The sequence below is a fragment of the Leopardus geoffroyi genome, chromosome E3 (genome assembly GCF_018350155.1).
Source record: "Leopardus geoffroyi isolate Oge1 chromosome E3, O.geoffroyi_Oge1_pat1.0, whole genome shotgun sequence".
Lineage (NCBI taxonomy): Eukaryota > Metazoa > Chordata > Mammalia > Carnivora > Felidae > Leopardus > Leopardus geoffroyi.
In genome coordinates this window covers 18,924,886-18,949,752 of record NC_059340.1, presented here as the reverse complement: position 1 = coordinate 18,949,752, position 24,867 = coordinate 18,924,886, and the positions used below count along the sequence as shown (strand labels likewise).

Below are 24,867 nucleotides of genomic sequence, written 5' to 3'. Positions count from 1 at the left end.
CCTTGGCTCCCCGGGTGGCCAGGGTTGAAGATGGGAGTGTAAGGAGCGCCAGACTCCTGGACAGAGTGGGGTCAATTTTCCCCTTAGTCACTGTCCTCTCCCCTCCCAAATGGCTTCCCATCTCGCTGGCTGGGGTGATTCGGGGGTGACTCAGGGACATCCTACACACCCCTGGATTCTCTGGAAATGGCAAGGGGTGGTGTGCTGTATACCCCGGCCACCAGCACCCATGGGAGGGGGGAAGGTTGTAGCAGACCCAGCGCTTGGGGTGGGGGTGGGGGTTGTGTCCCCAGCATGGCTGAGGAGAGAGGGGTGCTGGGGTCCGTGGAGGATCTAGAGGCATGAGAGCCAGAGCTGCCGGGCACCTCTCCTGCCTGTACCCCCTCCCCGGCTGAGCCCTGCAGCCTGGCCCCAGGCCAAGAGCCGGCTCAGCAGGTCCCAGGGGTGTGGTGGCTACCAGCGGTGGAGCCAGCCTACGCTGGCCAGGCAATCAGCAGAGGCAGCACAGTCCATCAGGAGCAGCCGAGTGTGTGGCAGCGGGAGCCCAGAGAGGCAGCGTGACCATGAGCTCTCTGCTCTCCTACGCCCTGCCCGCCCTGGGCAGCTATGCCATGCTGTCCATCTTCTTCCTGCGCCGGCCTCGCCTGCTGCACACACCCTGGGCTCCAGTCTTCCTGCCACGCCTGGGGGCCCACCGAGCAGGTACGCTGGGCGGCGGTTGGGCAGGAGGATGGTGATGGTGACTGCTGAGGGTGGAGTAAGGACAGCAAGATGCCAGCAAGGGTGGACGGCAGTGGGGGAGGTCCAAGCAGCGGGCTGTCAGGAAGAGGGCAGAGCCTGAGGTAGGAGAGCAGGACGGCAGGGAAGGACGTGGAAGGGGGAAGAAGAGGCAGGGGTGAGGGGAGAGGAGGGAGGCCAGGCTCCTGGGACTCACCCGGCTGCCCCACACAGGATCTGGAGAACTACTGGAGAACACCATGGAGGCCATGGAGAAGTGAGTGCACCTGCCAGCTGTGAGCTGCGAGACACCAGGAGGCGCCACTCACTTCCTAGTCTGAGTGACCGGGGCCCTCTGGAGGTGTGCAGTGCACAGCCTGCCCATCCTGCCGTGAACTCTGGCCCACGCTCCCCTAAACCTCCCCGCTGTCCTGTGGTTTGTCCTGTTCCTTCCCCCGGGCCTCTCCGCACTGACCTTCACTCCCACAGCTCCCTGGCCCAGCGATCAGACTTCCTGGAGCTTGACTGCCAGTTGACACGAGATGGTGTGGTGGTGGTATCTCACGACAAGAACCTGTCCCGCCAGTCAGGCGTGAATAGGGACGTGAGCAGCCTGGACTTTGAGGTGGGCCTTGCCCCAGCCCTCCCCCGCTCTACCCAGAGAGCCACGGTGCCTCCACGCGTGCCCCCTGGTGACGTGCTCCCTCTTCTCCCCAGGAGCTGCCCCTCTACAAGGAGGAGCTGGAGGTCTACTTCTCACCAGGTGAGAGTGTGACCTCACCGAGTGGGGTCCTGGCCTCAACCTCCTGCCCTCCCTTCTCTTCTGGCACTCGTCCCCCTCCCCCTGGGCTCCCACCCCGCCCATCCCCCTCTGATCCCTCTTGCCACAACCCACCCAGGTCGCTTTGCACACGGGTCGGACCGGCACATGGTGAGTCTGGAGGACGTGTTCCAGAGGTTCCCTCGGATGCCCATGAGCGTGGAGATCAAAGAGGAAAACGAAGAGCTCATTAACAAGGTGGTGCTGCTGCGGGGCTGGGGTGGGAAGGGACCTGGGGCTGGAGAGAGGCCTGACTCCCCTTCACCTCTTCCTTCTCCTCCTCCCAGGTAGCAGGCCTGGTGAGGCACTTTGACCGAAATGAGATCACCGTCTGGGCCACGGAGAAGAGCTCGGTCATGAAGAAGTGCAGGGCTGCTGTGAGTCCCTGCTCCCTCCCTGCTCCAGCGGCCCCTTCTGCCAGGCGCTGGAGGCTCCAGGGGCCTAGGCTGGACAGGTGTGGGGTGTTGTGGAGGAACCAGCCCTGAGCAGAGTCTCAAAGGGGAGGATGCCGAGAGGAGAGGGGTGGGGACAGGGGGAGCACAGGCATCGCTGCTGGAGACCCAGAGGGTGCGGTCAGGCCTGAACGCTGGGCCGACATACAGCTCCGATCCCGCAGGTGGTGGACCTTCCTGAATGTCCAGCGCTGTTTCCCCTGCAGCCCAAGTCCCCTTTCTGCTTTCCTGGGAGCAGACTGACCCTCTTCTCCCTTCCTCTTGCCTCCCAGAACCCCGAGATGCCGTTCTCCTTCACCATCGGCCGAGCTGTCTGGTTGTTACTGCTCTATTACCTGGGGTTGCTGCCCTTTGCATCCATCCCGGAGAGGTTTTTCTTCTGCTTCCTGCCCACCATCATCAATAGGTACCTGCAAGGTCCCTGCCTGCCTTCTACATCCTCCCCCAGGTCCCCAGATGCTTTTGTCCTCAAATAAACTCCCCCCACTTCAAGCTCCACTACATGGGGTCCCCAGCTCCCTGGCCACCCTCAAGGATCCCCCCAGGGTCCCCTGAAGAGAAGGATTTTCAGGAGCATTCATGAATTCTGAGGAGCCAGGAGGCTTCCTCCTCGAACCCTTTGAAATTCTATGCAAATGTGTGTTGATGTGGATGGGTTTGAGGACAGAGTATTCATGTATTCATCCATTTCATCCAACAAATATTTATTGAATGTCTCCTCTGTTCTGGGCACAGTGACACTAGTACATAAACCCAGTGTGAGTGGAGTAAGGCCCTCGGTGAGTTTATAGTCTGGCTGGGAGACAGATATCAGTCAATTATAGTATTCTCTGATTCTTAAAAGGAAAAGCAAGTTTTTTCCTGCTGGGAGAGTGGGATTAACAAAGTAACAGCTGGGTAAAATATCAGAAATTTGGATACTTCACCAGCTCTGAAGCCTGGCCCCTCCCTTCCCTTTCTGAGAACTCTGTGGCAGCTCCTAGGCTTCCTTCTCCCCTGTGTTATCCTGAGGGAAGCTCTCAGCCAGCCCCCACGATCTCTTGCTACAAAGACATCATTAGACTACCGAACTTTGTGTACAGACCTTCTCACACAGTGTTTGCAAAGTGTTTTCACATCCTTTGGTTGGTTAGAGCTTTATCTGTGGCAACCCAGAAGGTACTAGAATCATGACACCGCCCCCTCAGTACCCATGGAGAATCTGAGGCTCAGAGAGGTTCTGTAATTTGCTCAAGTCCACACAGCTAGAAGCGCAGGGCCTGGGTTTGTCTGGGTCTGACCCCAAAACCTGTGCTGGGACATTGTAAAGGGCCTCTAAAGTCATCCCTGAAGCGGGCCAATCATGGGCAAGTAGCCGACTCACTGGAGTGTTGTCTGGTCACAAGAAGCTGGTCGGGCCCAACCAGGGGACCTTTAGATTGTGCATCTAGCTTGAGAAGCAGGCTGGGTTCTGGTCTTGGTCCTGACCCCACCACAGATTTGCTGCGACACCTTGGGCAAGTCACTTTAGCTCTCCAAAACTGAGTTTCCTCCTCTGTACAACAGCGAGGGAGGGCACACTCTCAAAGTATGGAGGCACAGATGTGCTCATAGAAGAATCTCACTAAACAACAGGTGACTTTTTCATACGGGCTTCTAGAGGCGCCAGGGTAACACCGGTCAGGGGTCACTACCACCCCACTCCTGTGACAGAGTGAGACGCAGGGGACTGATCATGATTCCACCTCTCTGCAGGACCTACTTCCCATTTTCCTGCTCTGGGCTGAACCAGCTGGCAGCTGTGATTTCCAAATGGTGAGGGGGTGAGGATGCTGGATGGCGTGTCCCCGTGGAGACCTGCCACTGCCCTTCTTAGTCCCCTCTCATCGTGGCCTTTGCCACCCTCTCCCTACTAGGTTAATCATGAGGAAAAGTCTGATCCACCACCTGGAGCAGCGAGGAGTGCAGGTGAGGCTTGACCTCCACGCCCTCAGCAAGTGGGTGATTCACAGTGTGGGCCTAGCACAGCGTTCCAGTGAACACCTCTGCTACCGATTAACTGGGTCCCCTGGGCAGGTCGCCTTCGGAGTCTCAGTCTCTTGATTTGTGAAAGGGGGGTGATGGTACATTTAACTGGTACCTAGTAATGGCTTGACAAGTGTAGCCATTATCGCCATGATGCTGCATTGAACCTACTGTCCTGATTCCTGAGGAGGGGGTGAGTGGGGCTGGGGAAAAAAACCGGCCCGGCCCCTCCCCTGAGCATCCACTTTGATCATTTAATTAGCAAACGTTTGTTGAGAATGGACCACATTCCAGGCACTGTGGTACCAGGGATAGAGCAGGGAGTCGAATCAGGGGCAGAGGAAGGAAACGGGCACTCACAGGCACCAAGTGGACAGAAAGGAAACAGCACTGTGGTCTGTGGGGTCACAGGAGGCCCTCTGGAAGAAATGAGGAGCTGGCTCGCAGGGAGGGGGAAAGGAGAGCCTCTCAGGCAGGCTCAGCCTGTGGGAAAGCTGCGGGGAGCAAGAGGCCACGGCAGGAGGAGGAGGAGCTGAGAGAGGTTCCACCAGGCCGCGGTGTGGGGCGAGGGGAGCTGGAGGAGGCGGCCGAGGCTGGGCAGGCGGCCTGTGAACCTCAGTAAGGAACCTGGACTTCAGCATGGAGGACGGGAAGCTTCGGAGGGCCTGAAGCAGGGCAGAGACCTGATCCAGTGGAGTCTGGGATTAAGGGTCACTCTGGCCACCGATGTGGAGAAGCGATCGTGGGCGCCAGGGTAGGAGCAGAGAATCATAGGAGGCAGATGCCGTCGCTGACTGGTCCTGGGCTGAGGCGTCAGCAGTGGGATGGGTGGACCAGCTGGCTGACGGGCCAGCAGCACTCCACAGCCCGGAGGTGGGGGTGAGTGAGGCATGGGGAAGACGCGCCTCTTTCAGATTAGCACCTCCACAGCGCCTCCACTCCGTGGGCCTTCACCACAACTCTGGAGGTTGGCCCATCGTTCCCATTTGTCATATTAAGAAACCGAAAGGTCCAGTGACTTGCCCAGGGTACAGACACCATCTCTACCTACCGCCATGCCCACGAGAGAGGATTCAGGCGGCAGGACAGACACAGAGCAGCAGCAGATTCGGGCAGGCCTGGAGACCTCACAGCCGGCTTTCCAGGGGAGGGGGAACAAAATGCTCTGAGCAATAGACGATTTATTTCCCTGGTTGTGCATCCTCTCACCTTGTCCGATTTCAGGCCACCAACATGAAGTCACTGAGCACAGAGTTGGGTAGTATTTCCACCTTACACATTCAGCAGATGCGAACAACCGCCAGAGCGTAGGTAACAGTAAAATGTAGTAAAATCCTTAGGAAGTGATGAGTTTTGAGTATTTCTTACCTTCGTTTTTAAAGTAATTTATTGAATTACACGTTTATATAATTTAATATTTAATAATGGCTGTGTTTAATAACCAGTTTGCAAAAAAATCCGGACTAACCATCCACTCCAGCATCCCACTGCTGGGAGGTCTCCGCAGAGGAGGAGAGCTCCCACCATCTGGATTCAAGGGGAAACTCCAGGTAAAGTTGTTTGAAACTATGAGCCCCTCCCTCCCCACGCAGGTGGTCTTTTGGTGCCTTAATGAAGAGTCGGATTTTGAAGTGGCCTATGGCCTGGGGGCCAGTGGCGTCATGACAGATTACCCCACAGCCCTGAGGCGCTACCTGGACAACCATGGAGGAGCTGCCGAGGCCTCCTAACAGCCCGGAGGCCCTCACCCTCTCCTCTATTTCTCTTCTTCAATAAATATTCTCTTTTCAGTCATGTGGTGGTGTTTGGGGGGCATGGGTGGGAGGAGGTCCTAGCAGACTGCAGAGGACAGTTTAGGGCAGAAGAGGCCAGCCTAGGGCCAGAGTCTGGGGCCCTAACCACCTTGACCCACTGGTTCCACCACATTCCAGGCCGAGTAATGCCACACCCTGTGCCAACCTGGCCTCCGCTCTCCTCAGGAATGTCCCTTGCAGGAAGGAGCAAGGCTCCTGCCCCTTCAGGGCCACGGGTTCCATTCTCTTGAGGCTATGAAGAGCCTCAAGACACAGGCACAGGACAAGGGACTTCATCTGCTCATGGCGCCGCAGATGGTGGACATGGCCTCAGAGGCTGAGTTTAGGGTTTGCTCATCTGCTGCTTCAGCCTTTCCAACCTTCACTTCCAGATCTACTCCAGAAGTTCCCCAAACTCCTCAACCCTCTCCAACCCTAGAACCTTATGCATTGAACGAATCACATGTTTCACAAACCTTTGTTGACTACTCTAGGCCAGGCTACGTACTGGGGCCACTGCAGGGAACAAGACAAGTCTCCTAGGGCAGACGCACACATTTTCCCGTTCAGAGTCACGTGAGAAGCCCACGGCAGACACCTAACTCAGCCTGCAGAGGCAGGGGCATCAGAGGAGGCTGCCTGGAAGAGGTGATGCTCAGCAGTAGGAACTGGCTTGTTCCCAGGCTCCGGCTCCCAGAGATCTAACACAGACGGACGGGCACCGTTAGCTCTTCCGTTCCAAGAGCCTGTCCCGGGTGCTATGGCAAAGACGGTGGAATCGGACCAAAGTGAGAATTCCAACTTTGCCTCTTCCCGGCTGGATAACCTCGGGAGCGTAGCTAGACCTCTTTGACCTGTGTTCCCCATAAAATGGGGAACAAAAGCTGCCTTATAGGATTGCTGCGGGGATTAAGAGAGTGGGGCACGGGGTGGTTAAATGCAGATAATTATGGCTATTATCTCCCCGGGGACGTGCGTCCAGACACCTAACCCCGAGCCAGGTCTGGCACCGCAGATCCTCGCCCCTTCAAGGACCGCGGGAGGCCAGAAGGGCGAGGAGACCCGGGCTGCGGGGCTGTCTGGCTGGCTTGCGGGCCGCAGCCGCATTTCCGGGCCGGCCGGAGCCCGGAGCAGGGGGAAGGGCAGCCGAGGCCTGCGCTGGCCGCGGTGTGACGCGCCCCCTCATTTGCATGCGGCGCGCCGATTGGCCACGGCGGCCGCCGGGACCAGAGGCCGGCCCCCTCCCCCTCCCGCCGCAGCGGCGGCAGCAGCTGGTCTCGGTGTAAACAAGTCGCGGCGGCTGCGAACCCGGGCCGGGGGGGACGGCGCCCACCAGGAGCGCCCCCCACTCCCAGGCCAGGCCACCTCGGCGGACCGGGCCTCCGCGCGCCCAGGCGAGGTGAGGCCCGCATCGTCAGGGCTGCGCGTCGCCCCGAGCCCCCGCCCCGCCAGCGAGGACTGCCCCCTTCCCCCGGCGTCCGCCCCCCACCCCCGCGCCCCAGGTGAGCCCCGGGGTCTCAGGTAAGGCTCCGCGATGCAGGTAAGAGCCCCTCGGCATAGACAGGGCCTCTGCGCCCCCACCCCCCCCCCCGCCCCAGGTAAGAGCCCCTCCCCTCCTAGGTGACCCTCCACCTTCAGTGAGGGCCTCTGCCTCTTCCAGGTGAGGGACCCTCTCCCCAGGTGAACTCCCTTGTACCTCAAGTGGAGCTGCTAACCCCCCACCCCGCCCCGCCCCGCCCTTGGCAGTTCAGGTGAGGTCCTAAGGACCCTCCAGCTCCTAACCCCTCCATACTCCCCCTAAATGAGAACTGACAGCTCATCCAAGCCAGAGCCCCTTCCTCCAGCTTCAACTGCCAGGTCCGCAGGGGTGAGGCCGGAATTAGATGAGTGACTCACCTCAGGCTTCTCCAAGCCTCAGTTTCCCCGTGATGCAACTTGAGGCCTCCTCAGTGAGTCAAAACCGAGCCTGTTCCGGCCCCTGGAGAAGCTGCTGCCTCTGGGGAGAGGAGACGGCAGCCAAGTGTGACGGAGAGAGTCCCCATGGCCCTGAGTGTGCCTGCGTATGTGTGGCCCTGGTCCTGACAGCCCACTCCCTCCCCGGCAGGCACTGGGCTCCCTCTGCTCCCCGTGGGCCGCTCCCCGGGTGGGGCCACTGCCCCCGGCCCCCGCCATGGTGCGTATTTCAAAGCCCAAGACGTTTCAGGCCTACTTGGATGACTGTCACCGGAGGTATAGCTGTGCCCACTGCCGCGCTCACCTGGCCAACCACGACGACCTCATCTCCAAGGTAACCAGGTCCCAGTTGGAGGCGAGAGGGGCTACCTGGCAGCTCTCCCACCAATGGCCCTGACTCCCTTCCTTTGTCCCTCCGCCCTTTAGTCCTTCCAGGGCAGTCAGGGGCGTGCCTACCTCTTCAACTCTGTGTGAGTATTTGGTCCCCCTTCTTTCTTTCCCTGACCTCTGTTGTGACCTGTGACCCCTGGCATCGTGCTGAGACTCCCAGAGTCCCCTGATTCAGGTTGGAAGCTGATGTGATCGCCCTTCTCTTGGATGCTAAGAACAGACACAGTTGGATACAAGCTAGCGGGGGGCTTTGTGATGGCGGGACCCTCCCTGGGACTGCCCCCATGTCCCTGCAGGGTGAACGTGGGCTGCGGGCCAGCCGAGGAACGGGTACTGCTGACAGGCCTCCATGCTGTGGCTGACATCCACTGCGAGAACTGCAAGACGACTTTGGGCTGGAAATATGTGAGTCCGTGACCCCTGACCCCAGGCAAGCCTTTGACCCAACCTCACTTCACCTCCTCCTCACAAGCGGTCATCTGGTAACCTTCCGGAGTGTACGGGCCCAGCTCACTCAAGTCAGACAGTCTTTTCATCCCCTGACCATGCCCTCTTCTGTCACATCTTGCAAGGGCTTTTAGAATTTTTCTCTCCACCCATCCCTCACGTGCACATGCGTCCCATTTTAGAGATGAGGCGATCAGCAGAATGACCATTTATTGAATGCTTACGTGCCACGCACTGTTATGTGCTTGGCATATATTATCTCATTTCATTGTTACAACAATCCTGTGGGTAGAGTCTGTAATTATCTCCACTTTACAGAAGAAAGGAAGGCCCAGAGATGGTAGGTAACTTTCCCAAGGTCACACCACGGGTAAGGAACAGAACAGGTACCAGAATCCTGGTTGCGTGTTTTGTTGTCTGTCTGTTTTTAACTCCAGATCCTCGGCCACCGGCTTCCATTGTCATTCAGAGGTTCAGAGAAGTTGCCCCAGACCCCACAGTGACATGGAACTTGGGTCCATGAGCTTCCTTTTCTTTTTAAATTTTTTTTTTTTCAACGTTTATTTATTTTTGGGACAGAGAGAGACAGAGCATGAACGGGGGAGGGGCAGAGAGAGAGGGAGACACAGAATCGGAAACAGGCTCCAGGCTCTGAGCCATCAGCCCAGAGCCTGACGCGGGGCTCGAACTCACGGACCGCGAGATCGTGACCTGGCTGAAGTCGGACGCTTAACCGACTGCGCCACCCAGGCGCCCCACCATGAGCTTCCTTTTCACTGCCCTCATGGCCACAGCTGCTATCCGGGGTCTGATTTCACTACCTGAGTCTCATTTCCTTATCTGGCTGTGGAGGATGAAGGCACCACCTGGCACCCAAAATTGTCATGGGGATCAGATTAGATGCAGCAAAAAAAGATGCTCTTGGGAAACTGTAGGGGACATGGTTGGTTCCTCAGGCTTCACTTGGAGTTTTGGTGCCTCTGAGAGGTGGATGCCCCCAGCAGAGGCAGGCATCCCGCCCTCATGTGAGTTCACCCCGGGCCTTGCCACAGATTTGTGCTTTGTGTCCCCGGACAGGTGGCTCGGCCTCTCTGGACCTCTGTAAAATAAAGAGATGGCCTAATCCAGATGTCAAAAACTCAAGGGTTTGCAGGGCCAAGCGCATACTGTGGGTCTGCAAAAGAGGCACCATAGATCTGGGGTAGTGGGGGAGGAGGGTCTGTAGCAAACTGGAGTAAGCATGGCCTGCCTATATCCTAGTATTTTTAAGTTATTTTTACTAAACTCTCTGATGGCCAAACAAAACACCTGCGTAGGCAAAATTGCCCTTCAGGCTACCAGTCTGTAATCCCCGGATCTTTTAGAAACTTCCATATCCTCTCTGTTGGAGTCAACATTAGTACTTAAAAAGTACCGGTGATTCAGAGAGCTCTGTCTGTCCCATTAGTGAGAAACCTGGCTCTGTCATTTACCAGCTGTGTGTCTTGTGGGCAGGTGGTTTGGCTTCTCTGCATGACAGTTTCCTTATATGTAAAATGGGGCCAGTCATATCTATTCCCCAACCCGATCCCTTTTGGTAAAGCCCTTGCTCCAGAGATGCCATCCTCTCCCCTCTTTTCAGGAACAGGCCTTCGAGAGCAGCCAGAAGTACAAAGAGGGGAAGTACATCATTGAACTCAACCACATGATCAAAGACAACGGCTGGGACTGACCCCTGCTCCTGCCGCATGTGGCTCGAGCCCGGCCTGACCGCCAGGGGGCGCCACTGGCTTCCCTCCACGAGAAGGGAGCTCTGGACCCTCAGGGCTCCTGCAGAGGACGGATCCAGCTCCTGTACATATATTTTATTGCATGCACTGTGACCTTGGGGGGAGCTCAGAAGGAGGACGACACCCCCGCACTTCCCTGCGATCTGGCTGGCTTGGATCTCGTTTTTAACCCCTTCCTGCCCCGCCTGCCCTATAGATATGGCCTGTGTGCTGCTCTCCTGGCCCCAGTGCACCGTCTGCCCTGTGAACTTCTCCCACCGGGCCCCTTTTACCCCACGCGTGTCTGCTCCCCTTGTTCTGTAGCGTTTGTACATAATAAAACAATGGAGTGGAGGCAGCCCCAGGCTCACGTGGAATCCGGGAAGGGGGGACTCAAATGCAGATTCCTTCCTCCGTCGACCTGTTCTTTTCTGGGCCCCCACAAGGCATGGAGTAGGCGCTGCGGTCAAAGCTGGGAGTCTGCCCTCCGGAGACTCAGCCATCTGAGACCCGGGACCGATCTCACTGTCCGTGCAGATTCCCGAGCCCACTCTGGCTCCCTAGGCCTTGACCTCGGCTGATCTGCGCCTTGTCAGCTTTAGCGTTTTGCCGCCGCCTAGGGGCGAGCTCTCCTGGGAGGCAACCGCGCAGCCGGCTTCACCGCCCCCTCTCGCCGCCACTACAACTTCCAGCGGCCCCAGCCGCGTCCGTCCGTCTCCTCCGCACCGAGTCTCGGCGCTGCGCCTGCTGGGAAGCGTAGTTCCGAGGGTTCCCCAGCGCGGGACCTTCTGGGAAACCCAGGCGCCAGCCGTCAGAGGCTGTCGAGCGGTGGGTGCTTCGGCACCTCGGAGACTCGGCGGAGGGTGGAGGTTTTTCAGAATGGGAAGCAGGAAGGACTACAGGGTTCAGGCCTCGGCTGCGGAGTCCCCGAGGTCCCCAGTGCCCCGCGTGACAATAAGCTCAGGCCGCGTCCCTCCAGCCCTGCTCTTTCCCTCAGGTCATGCTTCATCCCCTCCAAGCTCTGGCCTCCAAGTGAAGGGGGATGGAGGAGGGGGGGGGGGTCACCTGCTAGAAAAGTGTGGGGCGCCAAGGTCTGCCCCGGGACTCTATGGACTCCATCCCAGGGTCCAGGCCCCGCCCCTCAGTAGCTTATCCCTAGCCGGGGCTCCCCCCGTGGGAACGGGGACCAGCTGGCCGGAAGCGCCAAACTGCGTCCCTGTCGAGCCCCGGGGATCAATCAGGCCGAGGAGTTAATTATGTAATGAGGGGGCAGGGGGTCGGGGCTAATGAAGCCTGGGGTGGGGGGAGAGAAGGGGAGGGTACCCAGGTATCCGGCCCCCTCTTGGACCCCTTCCAGGCCCCAGGGGTCTCCACCCAGCCCAACTCCAGGGCCCCAAATAGGGGAGGGGCTGTGATCCTGGGTCTGGAAGGGGCTGAGCTGTGAGCTATAAAGGGGGCATCTCTCAGCACCCGGGGACTCTAGGCAGCGTGACCTGAGGCCAGACAGGACTACTCCATGTACCATCCACGAGAGTTGTACCCCTCCCTGGGGACAGGCTACCGCCTTGGGCCCCCCCAGCCGGGAGCAGATTCCAGCTTCCCGCCTGCTCTGGCAGAGGGCTACCGCTACCCTGGTGAGCATGGGGGCCAGCTCCGGTGTAGAGGCCGTGGGGGGGCTGTGGCCCTCTGCTGGCTCTCATTCCTCCCCCATCTCCAGATCTGGACACTCCCAAATTGGATTGCTTCCTCTCCGGGATTGAGGCTGCTCCCTGCACCTTGGCCGCTCCCCCACCCCTGCCCCCGCTGCCCCCAGCCCTGGGCACTGAGCCGGCCCCCCCAGCCCCAGACGCCCTTCATTCGCTCCCTGGAGTCAGCCTGAGCCTGGAGAACCGGGAGCTGTGGAAAGAGTTCAATTCCGTGGGAACAGAGATGATCATCACCAAAGCTGGGAGGTGAGGGGCTGGGCCAGGGTCAAAGGGCCCAGTGTGCTCCTGGTGGGGGTCTTTTGGGAAAGGCAGAGTTCCTGGTGAAGGGGCTAGGTTTGGGGGTTCCTAGAGGGTCTAGAGCGCTGCCTAAGTTCAGGGTGTGATTGTGGCCTGGGTCACAGGTTACTCTACGGCAGGATCAGGGGTCATTCTGTGGCAAAGGTCAAGGGTCAGTCTGTGGAATCTGTAGCCGGTTTAAGGACCAACCTACGGCAAGGGTCCTAGGTCAGTCTGGGCCTGGGTCAGAAAGTCCGGCTGGGTTATAGTATAATTCATATGTGGCCCAGATCAGGGGTCAGTCTGTGACTGGAGCCAGGGTTCAGACTACGATTGGGGTCAAGGGCCAGCCAGTGACCAGCATTCAGAGAAATCTGGCCAGGATCAGGGTCAGTATGTGACTAGGTCTGGGGTCGCCCTGGAGGCATGGCATGTGGCCTGTGAGCCAGGAGCTCGGGCCTGAGCGTGGTAAGTCCTCGGTCCCGCTGAAGGCAGGACACTGTTTTCCTGAAGCAGGTGTGTCCAGCAGTGTAGACTGTGGTGCTGGAGACTAGGTGAGGAGACCAGAGTGGGGAGCAGTAGGCTCTTGGCAAGACTTTAGGGACAGAAGCGTGTCACCACTGCTTCTGCAGATGGAGTTTGAGGGCTTAGGAGTCCAGAGTCTGGCTCTGCTCCTAATCTGCGTGACCCTGGTCAGATCACCTGTCTGTCCCGTCACTTCCGGCTCAAAGACCCTGCCCTCTGGATTCTAATTCCACCTCTCTCAACGTTTCTCTGACGAAACCGGGTGAGCGCCGGTGGTGGCTGCGCCCACCCCTGGCCGGCGGGTCGCGCCAGGCCTCTCCCATCCCCTCCCCTGTCCAGGCGCATGTTCCCTGCTTGCCGAATATCAGTCACTGGGCTGGACCCCGAGGCCCGCTACCTGTTTCTCCTGGATGTGGTTCCAGTGGATGGGGCTCGCTACCGCTGGCAGGGCCGGCGCTGGGAGCCCAGTGGCAAGGCCGAGCCCCGCCTGCCTGACCGCGTCTACATTCACCCTGACTCTCCTGCCACCGGTGCCCACTGGATGCGGCAGCCCGTGTCTTTCCATCGTGTCAAGCTCACCAACAGCACGCTGGACCCCCATGGCCATGTGAGGCCCTGGCTGGGACAGGCTGGGGGTTGGGGGTGGGACCCCGGGCGGGGAGTCATCTCGTTTCTTCCCTCTCAGCTGATCTTGCACTCCATGCACAAGTACCAGCCCCGCATACACCTGGTGCGGGCAGCCCAGCTTTGCAGCCAACACTGGGGGGGCGTTGCCTCCTTCCGCTTCCCCGAGACCACATTCATCTCTGTGACAGCCTATCAGAACCCGCGGGTAAGTGACCCTGCTGGAGGGGGTGGTGGGCCCCACCCAGGCCGTGGGAGCTCTGACCCCGCATGTGTGTCCCCCAGATCACACAACTGAAGATCGCAGCCAATCCCTTTGCCAAGGGCTTCCGGGAGAATGGCAGAAACTGTAAGAGGTGGGCATTGCTCATTCATTCGCTCCTTCCTTCAGCAAACGTCTGTGGACGGCCCACTGTGTGTCTGGCACTGTGCTGGAAGCCAGGAACACAACAGTAAGGAAAAACACTTACTCGCTCGATGATCCCACAGATACTTGTCTTAGCACCTGCTGTGTGCCGGGCACAGTTCCAGGCACTGGAGATCCATCATGAAGAAAAGAAATGAAGCCCCTGCCCTTATGGGACTGACACTCTAGTGGGCAGAGTAGACAAGTAAACACGAGAGATAAATAAAATATAATGTGTTAGGGATAAGTTCTGAAGAGGAAAGAAAGAAAGGAAGACAGGAAAGACTGGAGTGGGGTATTTATTAGATGAGAAGCCTGTTCCAGGTCCTGAAGGAAGTATGGGAGGAAAAAGTCCGGAAGGAAGTGGATATCTGAGGAACAGCGTGCCAAGAAGTGGGGACAGCATGGGCAAGGGCCCTGAGGTAGGAGCACACCTGCGGTGCGGCTGGAGTGGAAGAGGCGAAGAGGCAAGTGAGAGGCAAAGAGGAGCCAGGCTTTGTTGGACAGTGAAGGTTTATTTAGGGCTTTGGCTTCTGTTCTGAGCGGAGCTCTCTCAGTCGAGCTGTTCTTTGCCCTCAAGGGGTGTACAGTCAGGCAGAAGAGACAGCCGTTAATCAAAGGGTCACCCTAACAAATATACAGCAGAACAGTTGACAGATGCTATGAGGGTGGTGGTGTAGTGCCGTGGGAAGTCGGAGGACTTCCTTGAGGAAGTGAGACAAGAGCGTGAACGGAGCCAGGGATGAGCTGAACAGGTGAGCAGGGGCAGATGAGAGGATTCCAGAGGATGGCTGCCAGGCAGCCGGTGATGGGGAGGTGGCCTCAGCCCATGCCCTGGCCTTCTAGCTTGGGAAGGAGTTTCCCAAATGCAAGGAAGGCAATTGGAAACCACTGGAAAGTTTTAAGTGGGAGATACTTTGCCCTTTCTAGTCCCTTAATTCTCTGGCCTTGAGTTCCTTCATCTGTAAAATGGGTATAATAATGGCACCTCCCTAACAACATCCCTGGGAGGGTGAAAGGCCTGGCACCTGGTAAGTGCCATTATTACCATCATCATCATCATCATCACTATCATCATCATCATCATCATTGTCACTGTCCTCTAGGGAGCGAGATGCCCGTGTGAAGAGGAAACTGAGGGGCCCAGAGCCAGTGGCCACAGAGGCCTATGGGAGTGGAGGTGAGCGTAGTCTTAATAGTGATGGGGGCCAGTCCTCAGATGCTGTTCCTCCTTAGCCCGACCTCTCTCTTCTGTCTTCCCCAGATGCACCAGGGGGCCCCTGTGATTCCACACTGGGGGGGGACGTCCGTGAGTCAGATCCCGAGCAGGCCCCAGCCCCCCGCGCAGCGGCCCAGGCCCCGGCTCCTCCGTGTGGCGGCTCCAGTGCCGAAGCCTACCTTCTGCACCCTGCTGCTTTCCACGGGGCTCCCAGTCACCTTCCAACCAGGCGAGTGGGACGAGGGCGCAGAGTTGGGCTGTTTCAGGTCAGGGAGCCCTGCGTCCTGTCCTGACACCTCCTCTTTACTTCAGGAACCCCAGCTTCCCTGAGGCTGCGGACTCAGGGCGCCCGGCCCCCTACTCGGCCGCATTCCTGGAGCTGCAGCCTGGGCCCGGGGGCTCAGGATACCCAGCAGCTGCACCCCCAGCCCCCTTCGCCTCGCACTTCCTCCAGGGGGGCCCCTTCCCCCTTCCCTACCCCGGCCCTGGGGCTTACCTGGACATGGGCTCCAAACCTATGTACTGAGCTCTTGCTGGGCCCCTCTGCCTCCCTCCCTGTCCTCGGTCCCAGACCTCCGCCGCCCTTCCCCCAGGCCTGCAGCCCCATCACTTCCACTGGCCCCATCCCCCACACCAAATGGCGGCCCGGGGGGGGGGGGCCTCCCCCACCCCACTTCACACTTTGATTTCACTCCCACCCACCCTGGCTTCAAAGCTCTGGCTAAGCTGCTGGGAGTCCAGCTGGGGCCAGCTTCCCCTTCCAGGCTCTCACCTCGGTGTGAATGGAGGGAGGCTCTGCCTGGCCAAATGGGGCCACTGCCCAGCACCCCCTCCTCCTGGGCCTCAGCCTTGGGCTCTGCAAGTTCTACCCCCTCGCCCCAGGACAACCCACACCAGTTTGTTCTCAGGACCAGAGTATTTTTGTTAATAAAACTCAAAAGACCTCAGTGCTCTGGAAACATTGGCTAATGGTGTTTAGCCCTGGGCAGGGCTGGGTGAGCAAAGGTTTTGTGGGGAGACCCGAGCCCCAATTTACACTTGCCAGTTTCCAGCTGCATGACCTCGTGCGTGTAAATCAACCGGCTTTGGTGCTGTTTCCCCTTCAGGGAAGTAGGGAAACGTGAATGTCCTGACCCTCACTGTTTTGAGAATTAAATAAGGCTGCTTCTGAGAACCCAGCCCTCTGCCTGGCACGGCGGAAGCCTTCCCGGAAGTCACTGTCACTGGATGCAGACCAGGAGGCTCTGGGGCAGTCAAGGTCCTCAGGTCTACCCCAGGCCCCAAGGCCGGCATCGCTGCTCAATACCAATCGAGTCTGACACAAACCCAAAGACCATTTTTCTCCTTTTATTAGAATTTTTCTTTCTCTCAAAATTTTTTTTATCTAAAAACAAACAAAAAAAAAAAGGAAAAAAGAAAAACAAAAAATTATTGGAAACGTCATGGTTCAAGTGGGGAGAAAGGAGAGGAGCATGGAGCGGAAGCTCCAAGCATCTCCAGAGAAAGTCCTCACCCTCGAAGTGCCCTCTCTGGGGGGAGAGCAGAGCCAAGACAACCCCCCAACGCCTGGCCTCCGTCTGGAGAAGAGGGCAGAGTCACAGTGGTCCGAGGGCCAGAGGGGCTGGAGGGATCACAGGAAGTAATCGGCCACGGGTTTCTTGGAGGGGATGCCCCGGGTCTCTTGGGGCGCAGCCTCGAAGATGATGAAATCTTTCTGGAGATGCTCATCCAGCTCCAAGATGGCTGCCACATTCCCACAGCTAGAAGCGGGAGGGCAGTGGTGTGAGAGGAGTGGGTCAGCCCGGGCCCCCTCCCCCACCCCCACCCCCTCCTCCTGGCCCAGGCAGCTCACCGGTAGCAGTAGTTGGGAGCCGACCACACAGTGAGCACAGTCTCATTGAAGTGCCACTTATAACCTTCCATCACCAGTTGGTGGGCGCGACAGATCATGTCAATGTCGTTGGCTGCATTAAACTGGGCCACCACGTCACTGCCGAACAGGTAGCCAGCCCCACGGGGGCTCACGCCCCAGCCTGTTGTGTCTGAGGCAAAGGAAGGTAGGGATGGGGGGAGAGGGTGTCCTCGAGGTTTCTCTGGTGCCCACCGCCCTTCGAAAGAGACCATCCTGTCCCCCTCTCTCAATCAAGCCCCACGGGGCCAGAGCACACGGCCTGTGTTCTGGGGGATCCTGGAGACAGGACAGCAAACGCTGGAGGAAATCAGCTCCAAAGGAGAAAGAATTTTCTGACGGTTGGAGCTACCCCATAACCAGAGTGACCATGTGACTTACAGGCCAAACAGGTGCACACAAAAGCGAGAGAAGACACTTATAATGACCACATTGGTCCAGCAGGTGACAACAAGGGCTGTCCTGGCCGCCCTGGGAGCAGTGGCCAGGCAGGCGGGCACGGCAGTGAGGGGGCGGAGGCTGTGCGTGTTACAGCAGGAGCTCTGGACTGGTACTTGGGGAGACTCGGCGTTCAGTCTTGGCTCTGCTCTGTACCAGCTGGGGAACCCCACAAAATGAGGGACGTTCGTGGGGCCGTCGTTCTCGGAGTGTGAACTCTGCAGAAGCCCCTTCAGGTTCAGGGGGCCAATGATTTCGTCCCAAACAAGCCTCTGAGCGATGAAATACACACCCATCCCCTCTCCGAGCTCATGAGCACCAGCTGCCCACACTCCTCCTCCTCTTTGAGGGTGCCAGGGGGCAAGCCGGCCAAGTGCAGATGCCAGTGAAGACCAGCTCCACTCTGCTCTGCCCTAAGCCCGCCTGGCCTGTCTCTTCAAGGCGCTTGCTTTAGCTACAAGACCCCCTCAGTCTCCTGCCACACTAAGGGTAGAGCCACCCTGCCCTGCCTGCCTGCCCTCACCTTCAGGGTCAGACCAGAGCAGGTCACACATGGGCCCGTCATGGGGCACTTCTTGCTTTCGGTCAATCGTCCGGATCTGGTCCAGGGTCTGGATAGAGGGGGAGAGGCCCCCATGCACGCAGAAGATCTACAGGGGGACAAGAAAGCAGTGAAGGCCGGCTGAGCCCAGCGCCTCTTCCCCCGCAAGTCCGATCCGCGCGGGACCCGGTAGCCGGCCCACCTTGCCATCGATGATGGCCGACAGGCTGAGGTAGTCAAAGATCTCAGTGCAGTAGCGCCACACGGTCACCGAGCCATATTTGCGCAGACACTCGTCGTAGAAGCCGTAGACCTGGGTGATCTGGCGGCTTTCGTGGTTGCCCCGGATCAGGGTGATTCGGTCAGGATAGCGAACCTGGAGGGGGCCACCGATCCAGGGCTGGGGGCTGGGCTCTGTCCCTCCCTCACAGCCCCACCGGCCCTTCCCAGATCTCCTCATACCTGCCCACCCTGTCGCCTCGTCACTACCCCAGCCCAGAGTCATGCCATCTCTTGCCAACCTCGTAGGCCCCGGTCCCTCCTCCAGGGGATTTGAGGCTGACCCCTCCCCATCAACTACAACCTATCGGTTCCCCTTTCACCACTAAGTCCTTACCGAGACCCTCAGGTGCTCTGTCATCTGGCCTACCAACGGATACCGCACCCAGGTGAACTCAACACCCTGCCACTTTCCGAGCACGGGGAGCCTCTATTCCCTCCCCTCCAATGCCGCAGCTCCGCCTTCTCCTCCAGGAACCCCATCAGATGCCCCCGAGCCAAGGAAAGTTGCTCTGCCCATCCCCGGGCAAGCTGAACACCAGCAGGACGGCTCAGAGCTGGGGGTGGATGGAGAAGGAGACGAGGGCAGGAAGGACACAGACAGGTCAGGCCGGAGGCGGCCCGGGTGTGGGCACCGGAAGCCCGGGTTCCCACCTTAAGTGCCAGCAGCAGGAGGAACGTTTCGACGCTGTAGAAACCACGATCCACAAAGTCCCCCATGAAGAGGTAGTTGGTCTCAGGGACGTCGCCACCCACCTGGGGAGGGAGGAGCGGGGGGAGAAGGGTTTGCTCGATCCTCGCCTGTCCCCTGCTGCGGCAGCCCATGTGCCGGTCAAGTTGAGGCCCTTCTTTCACAGAGGGCCCACCAAACAGGAGGCCTCTCACTCACCCAAGTCAAAGCTTCCACTCTCAATTAAAGGGGTCTTCCAGTCACCCCCCAGGTCACCTGTCCCAGAGTCTCCCCACACTCACTCTGAACAGCTCCTTGAGGTCATAGAATTGCCCGTGGATGTCGCCGCATACCTAGGAAGTGAGGAGAGCTGGGTCGGAACTCGCACAGCCGGAGAGCCTCCGCCTCCAGGGGCTGGCCTTCAGAACACCCGCCACTTTAGTAGCTCCTTATCGCTCCCGGCTAAACCTCAACTTCTCAGGGCCACCAATCTACTGTCCTACCCGGACTTCGTCTGCTCTGGAATCACCCCCCATCCCGCACTGAGTGCCAGCTGTTCTGTGGGCAAGAGCGAAAACTAGGTCTCTCCAGCTAGGCCTGTAGCTTCTGGAGGACCTGGCCCCCTCCTCTCCGTGCTTCCCTCAAGGAACCCGGAATAAAGCTACTAATGACACAGGATACACAGAAATGTGTGGGGCAGAATCACTCACCAGATTCAGAGTCCTTCTGCCCTGACCAAGAGTATCCCCCCATCAGCTCAAAAGACCCTTCCCGTAACATCCATTTCGTATAGCAAGGCTCCCTTGAAGATGGGAGAGGGATACACGGGACTTTCCGGGCTCTCGGGGATGAGGGGCAGACCTCTGTAGCCCACAAGATTAAGGGGAACGGCCATGTGCCTAGGCTCTGGAAGGACACGCGGTACTCACTGTGACTGGCGAGTCCACCCTCTGTACGTTGCTCTCCTCTACCAAGATCTCTCTGGGGACGGGAGAAGACCAGGGTCACCACAGCCAGGCCAGCCCAGCTCAGCCCAGCCCAGTTCCTCATCTTTTGGAAGGGAGGATCTGAGGTGGGCCTTGAACCTCTAGGGGGCAGGAGTGAGGTGTGCAATAACATCCCCAGGATGGGCTGACCGCAGGCCTCCCCAAGGCCAAGAGGCCAGAGCCCAAACTCTTGCTGCGGCATTCAAAGCCTTTCCAAGGAGACAGTGGCCTTTCAAGCCCTGACCCTCCCTGTTGCCCTCTTTCCCACATCCAGCGCTCGTTCCAGAGAACAGACCCGCTCTCCATGCAGAGCTCTCTGCTCACGCTGCTCCCTTGGCCCGGAGCGCTCTGAGACCGTGCCCCCGGCTGAGCCTCCTCTCCGCCCGTCACGGAGGCTTTCCCCAGACTGTCCAAAGGCACCCAGTGATCAAACACACCATCAAAGTGATGCGCTTTTGCCTTATTTAGAGGGAGTGACAACTTTGTTCTTTCGTTCCTCCCTGCAGTGGAGTCTACTACGACTCGAGAGCGCGTGACGTGAAACCACTCTGTCAGCTACACACACACGGCGAAGTAAGCGGCGCCACGTTTCCAGATTTTGCCCTTGGTGATGACGGCAGCGGTGACCACTCCAGTTCACGCCACACCCCAGGACCGTAGTAAGAGCTTGGTGTCGATGACACAAACCCAACGGCCACCCCCCAAGGCGGGCACTGTGATGAACCCACTGCTCAGGCGAATAAACTGGCCACGGTCATACAGGTGGGATTTAATTCAGGCAGCCTGGCGCTGCCACCTAGCTACTCTGGTGTGGGGGGCGCCCAGGCACTGGCCTTTTTCTGCCAGCCTCCTCCTAGGAGACAAGCAGCTCCCTGAGTTCCGAGAACGGATGTTTTCACCTACGGCCCTGAAGATGCTCTCTATGAAAAAGGTGGCTCGAGGGAAGTGCGCTTGCTTGGCTTTCTGGGAATGGGGGGACGTTCGGGGGAAGGCACTGGCAGTGATCGAGCGGCCATCCAACAACCAGGCCCTCCCGCTAGGAACGCATCTGGCGTGAAACACTGTTCCACATCAACTGCTTATGATGACCTCCCCAATGGACTCAGGGAGGTTCTTTTCCTCCTCGACAGAAAAACCAAGGCTTAGAGAAAAAAGGGGGCAGGATCACGGTCACGAAGCTGGAGAGTGAATGAATTGAACTCAGGAGCCCAATCTCCTATGAATCTGTGCCGGCCTCATCCACAGATTCCGGGCCCAGCCTCCAAGCCCAGCTCTGTCACTCACAGCACATCATCCGCCCTCTCAGGGGTCACACCCGCCCACCTTGACTTCCACAACGAATGCTACCTTTAGAAAAAGCCTGCCAAAGTGCCAGCCCCTGTCCCTACAGATGCAGAATCTCATCTGAGCTCCGTAAGGACTTCAAAGACTTGGAGAGATGGAGAGACTTGACCAGGATTACATTGTTTATAGGTGACAAAGCTGGGACTCATATTGAAAAGCACCGGATTCAAACCCTCTGCTCTTTTCCTGTACTGGTATTTTTAGTAGGACTGAGTTCAGTCCACACACTTCAGGCCTCTCTAGTTCCAAGGGTTTGAGACTATGTACCCTGTGAGCAAGGGGAGGTTCCTGACACTTTCAGCCTTGGCTGGGCCCCCGGTGGGTCTCCAGGAGGCCATGGCCAGGTGCAAGAGTTGTTCCCCCTTCAGAATGGGCCCAAGATAATACTGGCCAACTTGGGCCTCAGCCCAGTACCTCCCAGCCCCTTCTCAGTTTCAGCTGGACGGGACTCTCCCACTCCTCAGTCCTCTATAGCTCCCCAGTGCTTTGTACACGGTTTAAGTGTCTCTGCTTGGCTGTCAATGAGCATGGAGTACAGTGAAAGATCTGGATCCAAAATGAACCTCCCCTCCAATGAGCTGTGAAACTGCAGGCAAGACATTATCTTTTCAGAGACTCAGCTTCCTCTTCTGTGAAACACTCACGCTTGACCTGACGAAGCCACAGGGCTGCTGCCAAGAGCAATGGAGACAGAATAAATTACCTCTCTGTTATTCTGAAAACTCCACCGTGCTATTCGAGCATTAGCTATCCTCACCACCGAATCAATTCGGGCCCTCAGGGCAAGATGAGTCTAACAGGAAAAAGAACAGTGCCAGGCAACAGTTGGTTTAAGTTCCTAAAAATGCCACTCAAGACAGAGAGAACAGGGATGACTAAAAACATCTTGGGGCTCGTCCAGTCAGGGAAATTTTCTTCAAACGGCAAAACACAGTCACAGACGAAAAAGGGCCTTGCCCGTTCACCAAACAGGCCTCGTCTCACTGCTATGAGTCTGTCTGTGTGAAGTACAACCAAGCAAGAGTCCGAGAGCCACAAGTTCAGAACCTAGCTCCGCCACGTTCTCTCTGGGTGACCTCAGTCAAGTCATCAGGCCTCCAGGAGTCACGTTAAATGGAGCAAATAGTCCTGACCTCACAAAACTGCTGTGAGGAAGACGGAAGTTCCTTGCCAGTACAAGGCCTGTTGTGGAACCGCGGGCCTGCTGTTCAACAAACGTACGGTGGTTCTCCTGGCTCTTTCCCTACAATTCTCCGGCACGGTGCAAGCTGCAAACAGGACCTTAGGGGAGGCAGGTTTAAGTGGTCTCCTTACTGGTGCCCACACATCTCGGGGCCTCCACTCCTGCCCTCATCCTACTACGAATGTCCTTCCTCCCTGGCCCTGCTCCCATCAGCCAGCCAAATGGTTTTCATCCTTCCAGGCCACCTTCTCTTAGAAACCTTCCCTGATGACTTCAGTCCATATCAGCAATGCCCTCTTCCTACACGGTAACAACAGTAACACCTAAGGATTAGTGAGCACTTACGTTGTACCAAGGAACTATGCTAAGCCCACCCCACGCACCAACTTACTGACTCGTCACAGCCATCTTAGTAAGTACTATTATCCCCAGTCTACAAATGAAGAAACTGTCAGGGACCTCAAGATCACCAACACAGCCAGTAAGTGGCAGAGTTCACCTCCCAACCTAGAACCATCACATTCCAAAGCCTGAGCTCCTAACCACTACATCATCCTACTTCCCACAGAACTCAAGGGTTGGGCTTATCCCCAAAGTTCAGTTCCTCCCAAGAAACCTCTGTTCCTCCGACAGGTAAAGTTGTTTCCGTGAGCTTCCTAAGTATCTTATGACTCTCTAACGCCACTGAAAACGCGTCACTTCATACTTTCGGTGTCTTTATCCAGGTCTGTCTTCTCCCAACGGGCTGGTTGCTCAAGGGAAGTGGCCCTATTCTGCTCCTCTCTGGGAAAGATGCCAGGATGATCCAGGCCCCAAGTTCTCACTGGCTTTGCCCCAGACCGGAACCCCCTTGGGCAGCGGGGCCAGCAGGCTCACCTGGCCTTAGCGCACAGGGCCTTGACTTCGCTCTCTTTGATGAGCTCGCAGCGCCGCAGTTGCTCGATCTGCCGGTCCAGGTCGCTGATCTCCGCCATGGCCCACCACCCGCCCCCGGCGCGGGTCAGAGCCGGGGCCGCCGCCCCCTCCGCACCGCACAGGGGTCTCCTGAGGAACGAGAAGACGAGTCCGTGGATCAGAGCGTCCGTAGGGGGAGGGGGGGGTGGGGAGGCAACTAAATTCTGGAGCTGGCCCGGCCCCCACTCCCCCCGCCTCCCCTCACATCGGCCCCGGGACCCCCAGCGTCCCACGGCCCTGGCCGCTCCCCGCTAACTCCCGCCGAACCCCGCGACCCCGCGCTCGGGACGGTGGCCTAGAGGGGTCTCAGCCTATTACCGCCGCCGCGACTCCGGCTCCGGCTCCCGGACTCCCTGCCTGCCTTCCTCCTTCCCTCCGCTTTGGGCCGCCGCCACCGCCGCTTCTACTTCCGGCCCCGCCGCGGAAGCAAAGGGAGATCAGTTCCGCCGCGCGCCGGATGTGGCGTCACACACACCTTCCCCCTCGCGCGCCGCGCCCTTACCCCCACCTCTCGGAGCAGAGGAGTGGGGATGAGCCGAAGGAAGCGGATGTGGGCGGCGTGCGGGCGGAGGTCACCGGGGCCCGGTGGACCCGCCTCTTGCGAGCTGATGGACGCCTCAGTCCGCCCCACTCCCATCTCCGTTAGGGAAGCAAGCTGAGCCGCGGGGTCGCCGTGTAATTTTGTGACACGCTTTTATTTACCTGTTTGAGTCGGGCTACCCATCCCTGAGGGTCACCCTTGCAGCTCTGGTGCTTAGAACGAGGCCTGGCACAGTAGGCATACCTAAACATTTGTTCAGTGGCTGGAAGAATCCTGTCCAAATCTCTTTCCGTGGCCCCAGAGAAATCTCTGCCGTAGAGGACCTCCGAAGTTAGAGGCAGAAAGGAGTCCACCTCGCCCACACCGAGTCTGGGCCTCAGTCAAAATGACCTCCCTGATTCCAGAACAGTACCCCCCGGACACCCCTCAGTTGCTTCCTGTTGCCTGCAAGTTTTATTCCTTTTTTTTTTTTTTTTTTTAAAGGAATCAGTTCTAGTATCTCCACCTATCACACGTTCTGGAATTCACCGTTAGTATAAAAAGCCCACCCCCCACCCCCCCCACCCCGCCACTGGTATTTGGGGAAGTGACTGGTCTGTGAGCATACTTGGTGTCTGAGACTTTGCACATGCTGCTCCCTTTTGAAAACTTTTTGCTATCTTCTGTTGACCTTCAATTTTTTATTTGCTTTCCTTAAGACTTTGTTTCAGAGAATTGAGTGAGGCTAGGCACAGAAGTGAGGCCAAAGCTTAGAGAGGCACTGGGAGTGGGGTTGGTTTTGTATGTAGGTAATAGATGCAGATGTGCACTGAAGGAAGTGACCAAGTTCTTAAACTCCTAAAAAGTCCTAGGTTAAGTCAGTTCTATGCACATCACTACAGGAATTCAGTAGGTCCAGAGAGATCACAAAAGTCAAGGTTATTTTTTTCCCTCCAGAAGGGA

The 24,867-nt window shown here is 57.9% G+C and overlaps 4 protein-coding genes across 10 annotated transcripts; 3 read left to right on the top strand and 1 right to left on the bottom strand.

Annotated features, from left to right (window-relative positions):
• The first annotated feature begins 13 nt into the window (after nucleotides 1–13).
• On the top strand, nucleotides 14–5,783 carry GDPD3 (glycerophosphodiester phosphodiesterase domain containing 3). 6 transcript variants are annotated; one of them, XM_045462452.1, is made up of 11 exons: nucleotides 14–702; nucleotides 952–994; nucleotides 1,207–1,342; nucleotides 1,435–1,480; nucleotides 1,617–1,735; nucleotides 1,825–1,914; nucleotides 2,262–2,395; nucleotides 3,724–3,783; nucleotides 3,885–3,936; nucleotides 5,218–5,300; nucleotides 5,586–5,783. In XM_045462452.1, exons 1-11 carry the CDS (start codon nucleotides 564–566, stop codon nucleotides 5,656–5,658), a joined length of 975 nt encoding a protein of 324 aa, XP_045318408.1. In that variant the 5' UTR covers nucleotides 14–563; the 3' UTR covers nucleotides 5,659–5,783. The 6 variants fall into 6 exon arrangements, with proteins under 6 accessions (XP_045318408.1, XP_045318412.1, XP_045318411.1 ...); XM_045462456.1 differs by having other exon boundaries at nucleotides 5,218–5,304; XM_045462455.1 differs by lacking the exon at nucleotides 3,724–3,783.
• Nucleotides 5,784–6,720: 937 nt separating this feature from the next.
• YPEL3 (yippee like 3) lies at nucleotides 6,721–10,679 on the top strand. Its single transcript, XM_045462459.1, has 5 exons — nucleotides 6,721–7,185; nucleotides 7,891–8,073; nucleotides 8,166–8,209; nucleotides 8,426–8,534; nucleotides 10,198–10,679. The coding sequence occupies exons 1-5, from the start codon at nucleotides 6,724–6,726 to the stop codon at nucleotides 10,285–10,287; spliced, it is 888 nt and encodes a 295-aa protein (XP_045318415.1). The 5' UTR covers nucleotides 6,721–6,723; the 3' UTR covers nucleotides 10,288–10,679.
• A 431-nt stretch (nucleotides 10,680–11,110) lies between these two features.
• On the top strand, nucleotides 11,111–16,027 carry TBX6 (T-box transcription factor 6). 2 transcript variants are annotated; one of them, XM_045461504.1, is made up of 9 exons: nucleotides 11,111–11,321; nucleotides 11,792–11,958; nucleotides 12,042–12,276; nucleotides 13,171–13,438; nucleotides 13,517–13,663; nucleotides 13,741–13,811; nucleotides 14,968–15,041; nucleotides 15,126–15,309; nucleotides 15,393–16,027. In XM_045461504.1, the coding sequence occupies exons 2-9, from the start codon at nucleotides 11,841–11,843 to the stop codon at nucleotides 15,604–15,606; spliced, it is 1,311 nt and encodes a 436-aa protein (XP_045317460.1). In that variant the 5' UTR covers nucleotides 11,111–11,321; nucleotides 11,792–11,840; the 3' UTR covers nucleotides 15,607–16,027. The 2 variants fall into 2 exon arrangements, with proteins under 2 accessions (XP_045317460.1, XP_045317459.1); XM_045461503.1 differs by having other exon boundaries at nucleotides 11,111–11,958.
• Nucleotides 16,028–16,539: 512 nt separating this feature from the next.
• Nucleotides 16,540–23,935, bottom strand: PPP4C (protein phosphatase 4 catalytic subunit). The gene is made up of 9 exons (XM_045461509.1): nucleotides 23,703–23,935; nucleotides 23,307–23,474; nucleotides 19,847–19,898; nucleotides 19,220–19,270; nucleotides 18,902–19,003; nucleotides 18,171–18,344; nucleotides 17,951–18,077; nucleotides 16,933–17,122; nucleotides 16,540–16,840 (listed from the first exon to the last, which is right to left on the bottom strand). Exons 2-9 carry the CDS (start codon nucleotides 23,402–23,404, stop codon nucleotides 16,711–16,713), a joined length of 924 nt encoding a protein of 307 aa, XP_045317465.1. The 5' UTR covers nucleotides 23,405–23,474; nucleotides 23,703–23,935; the 3' UTR covers nucleotides 16,540–16,710.
• Between the last annotated feature and the right edge of the window lie 932 nt (nucleotides 23,936–24,867).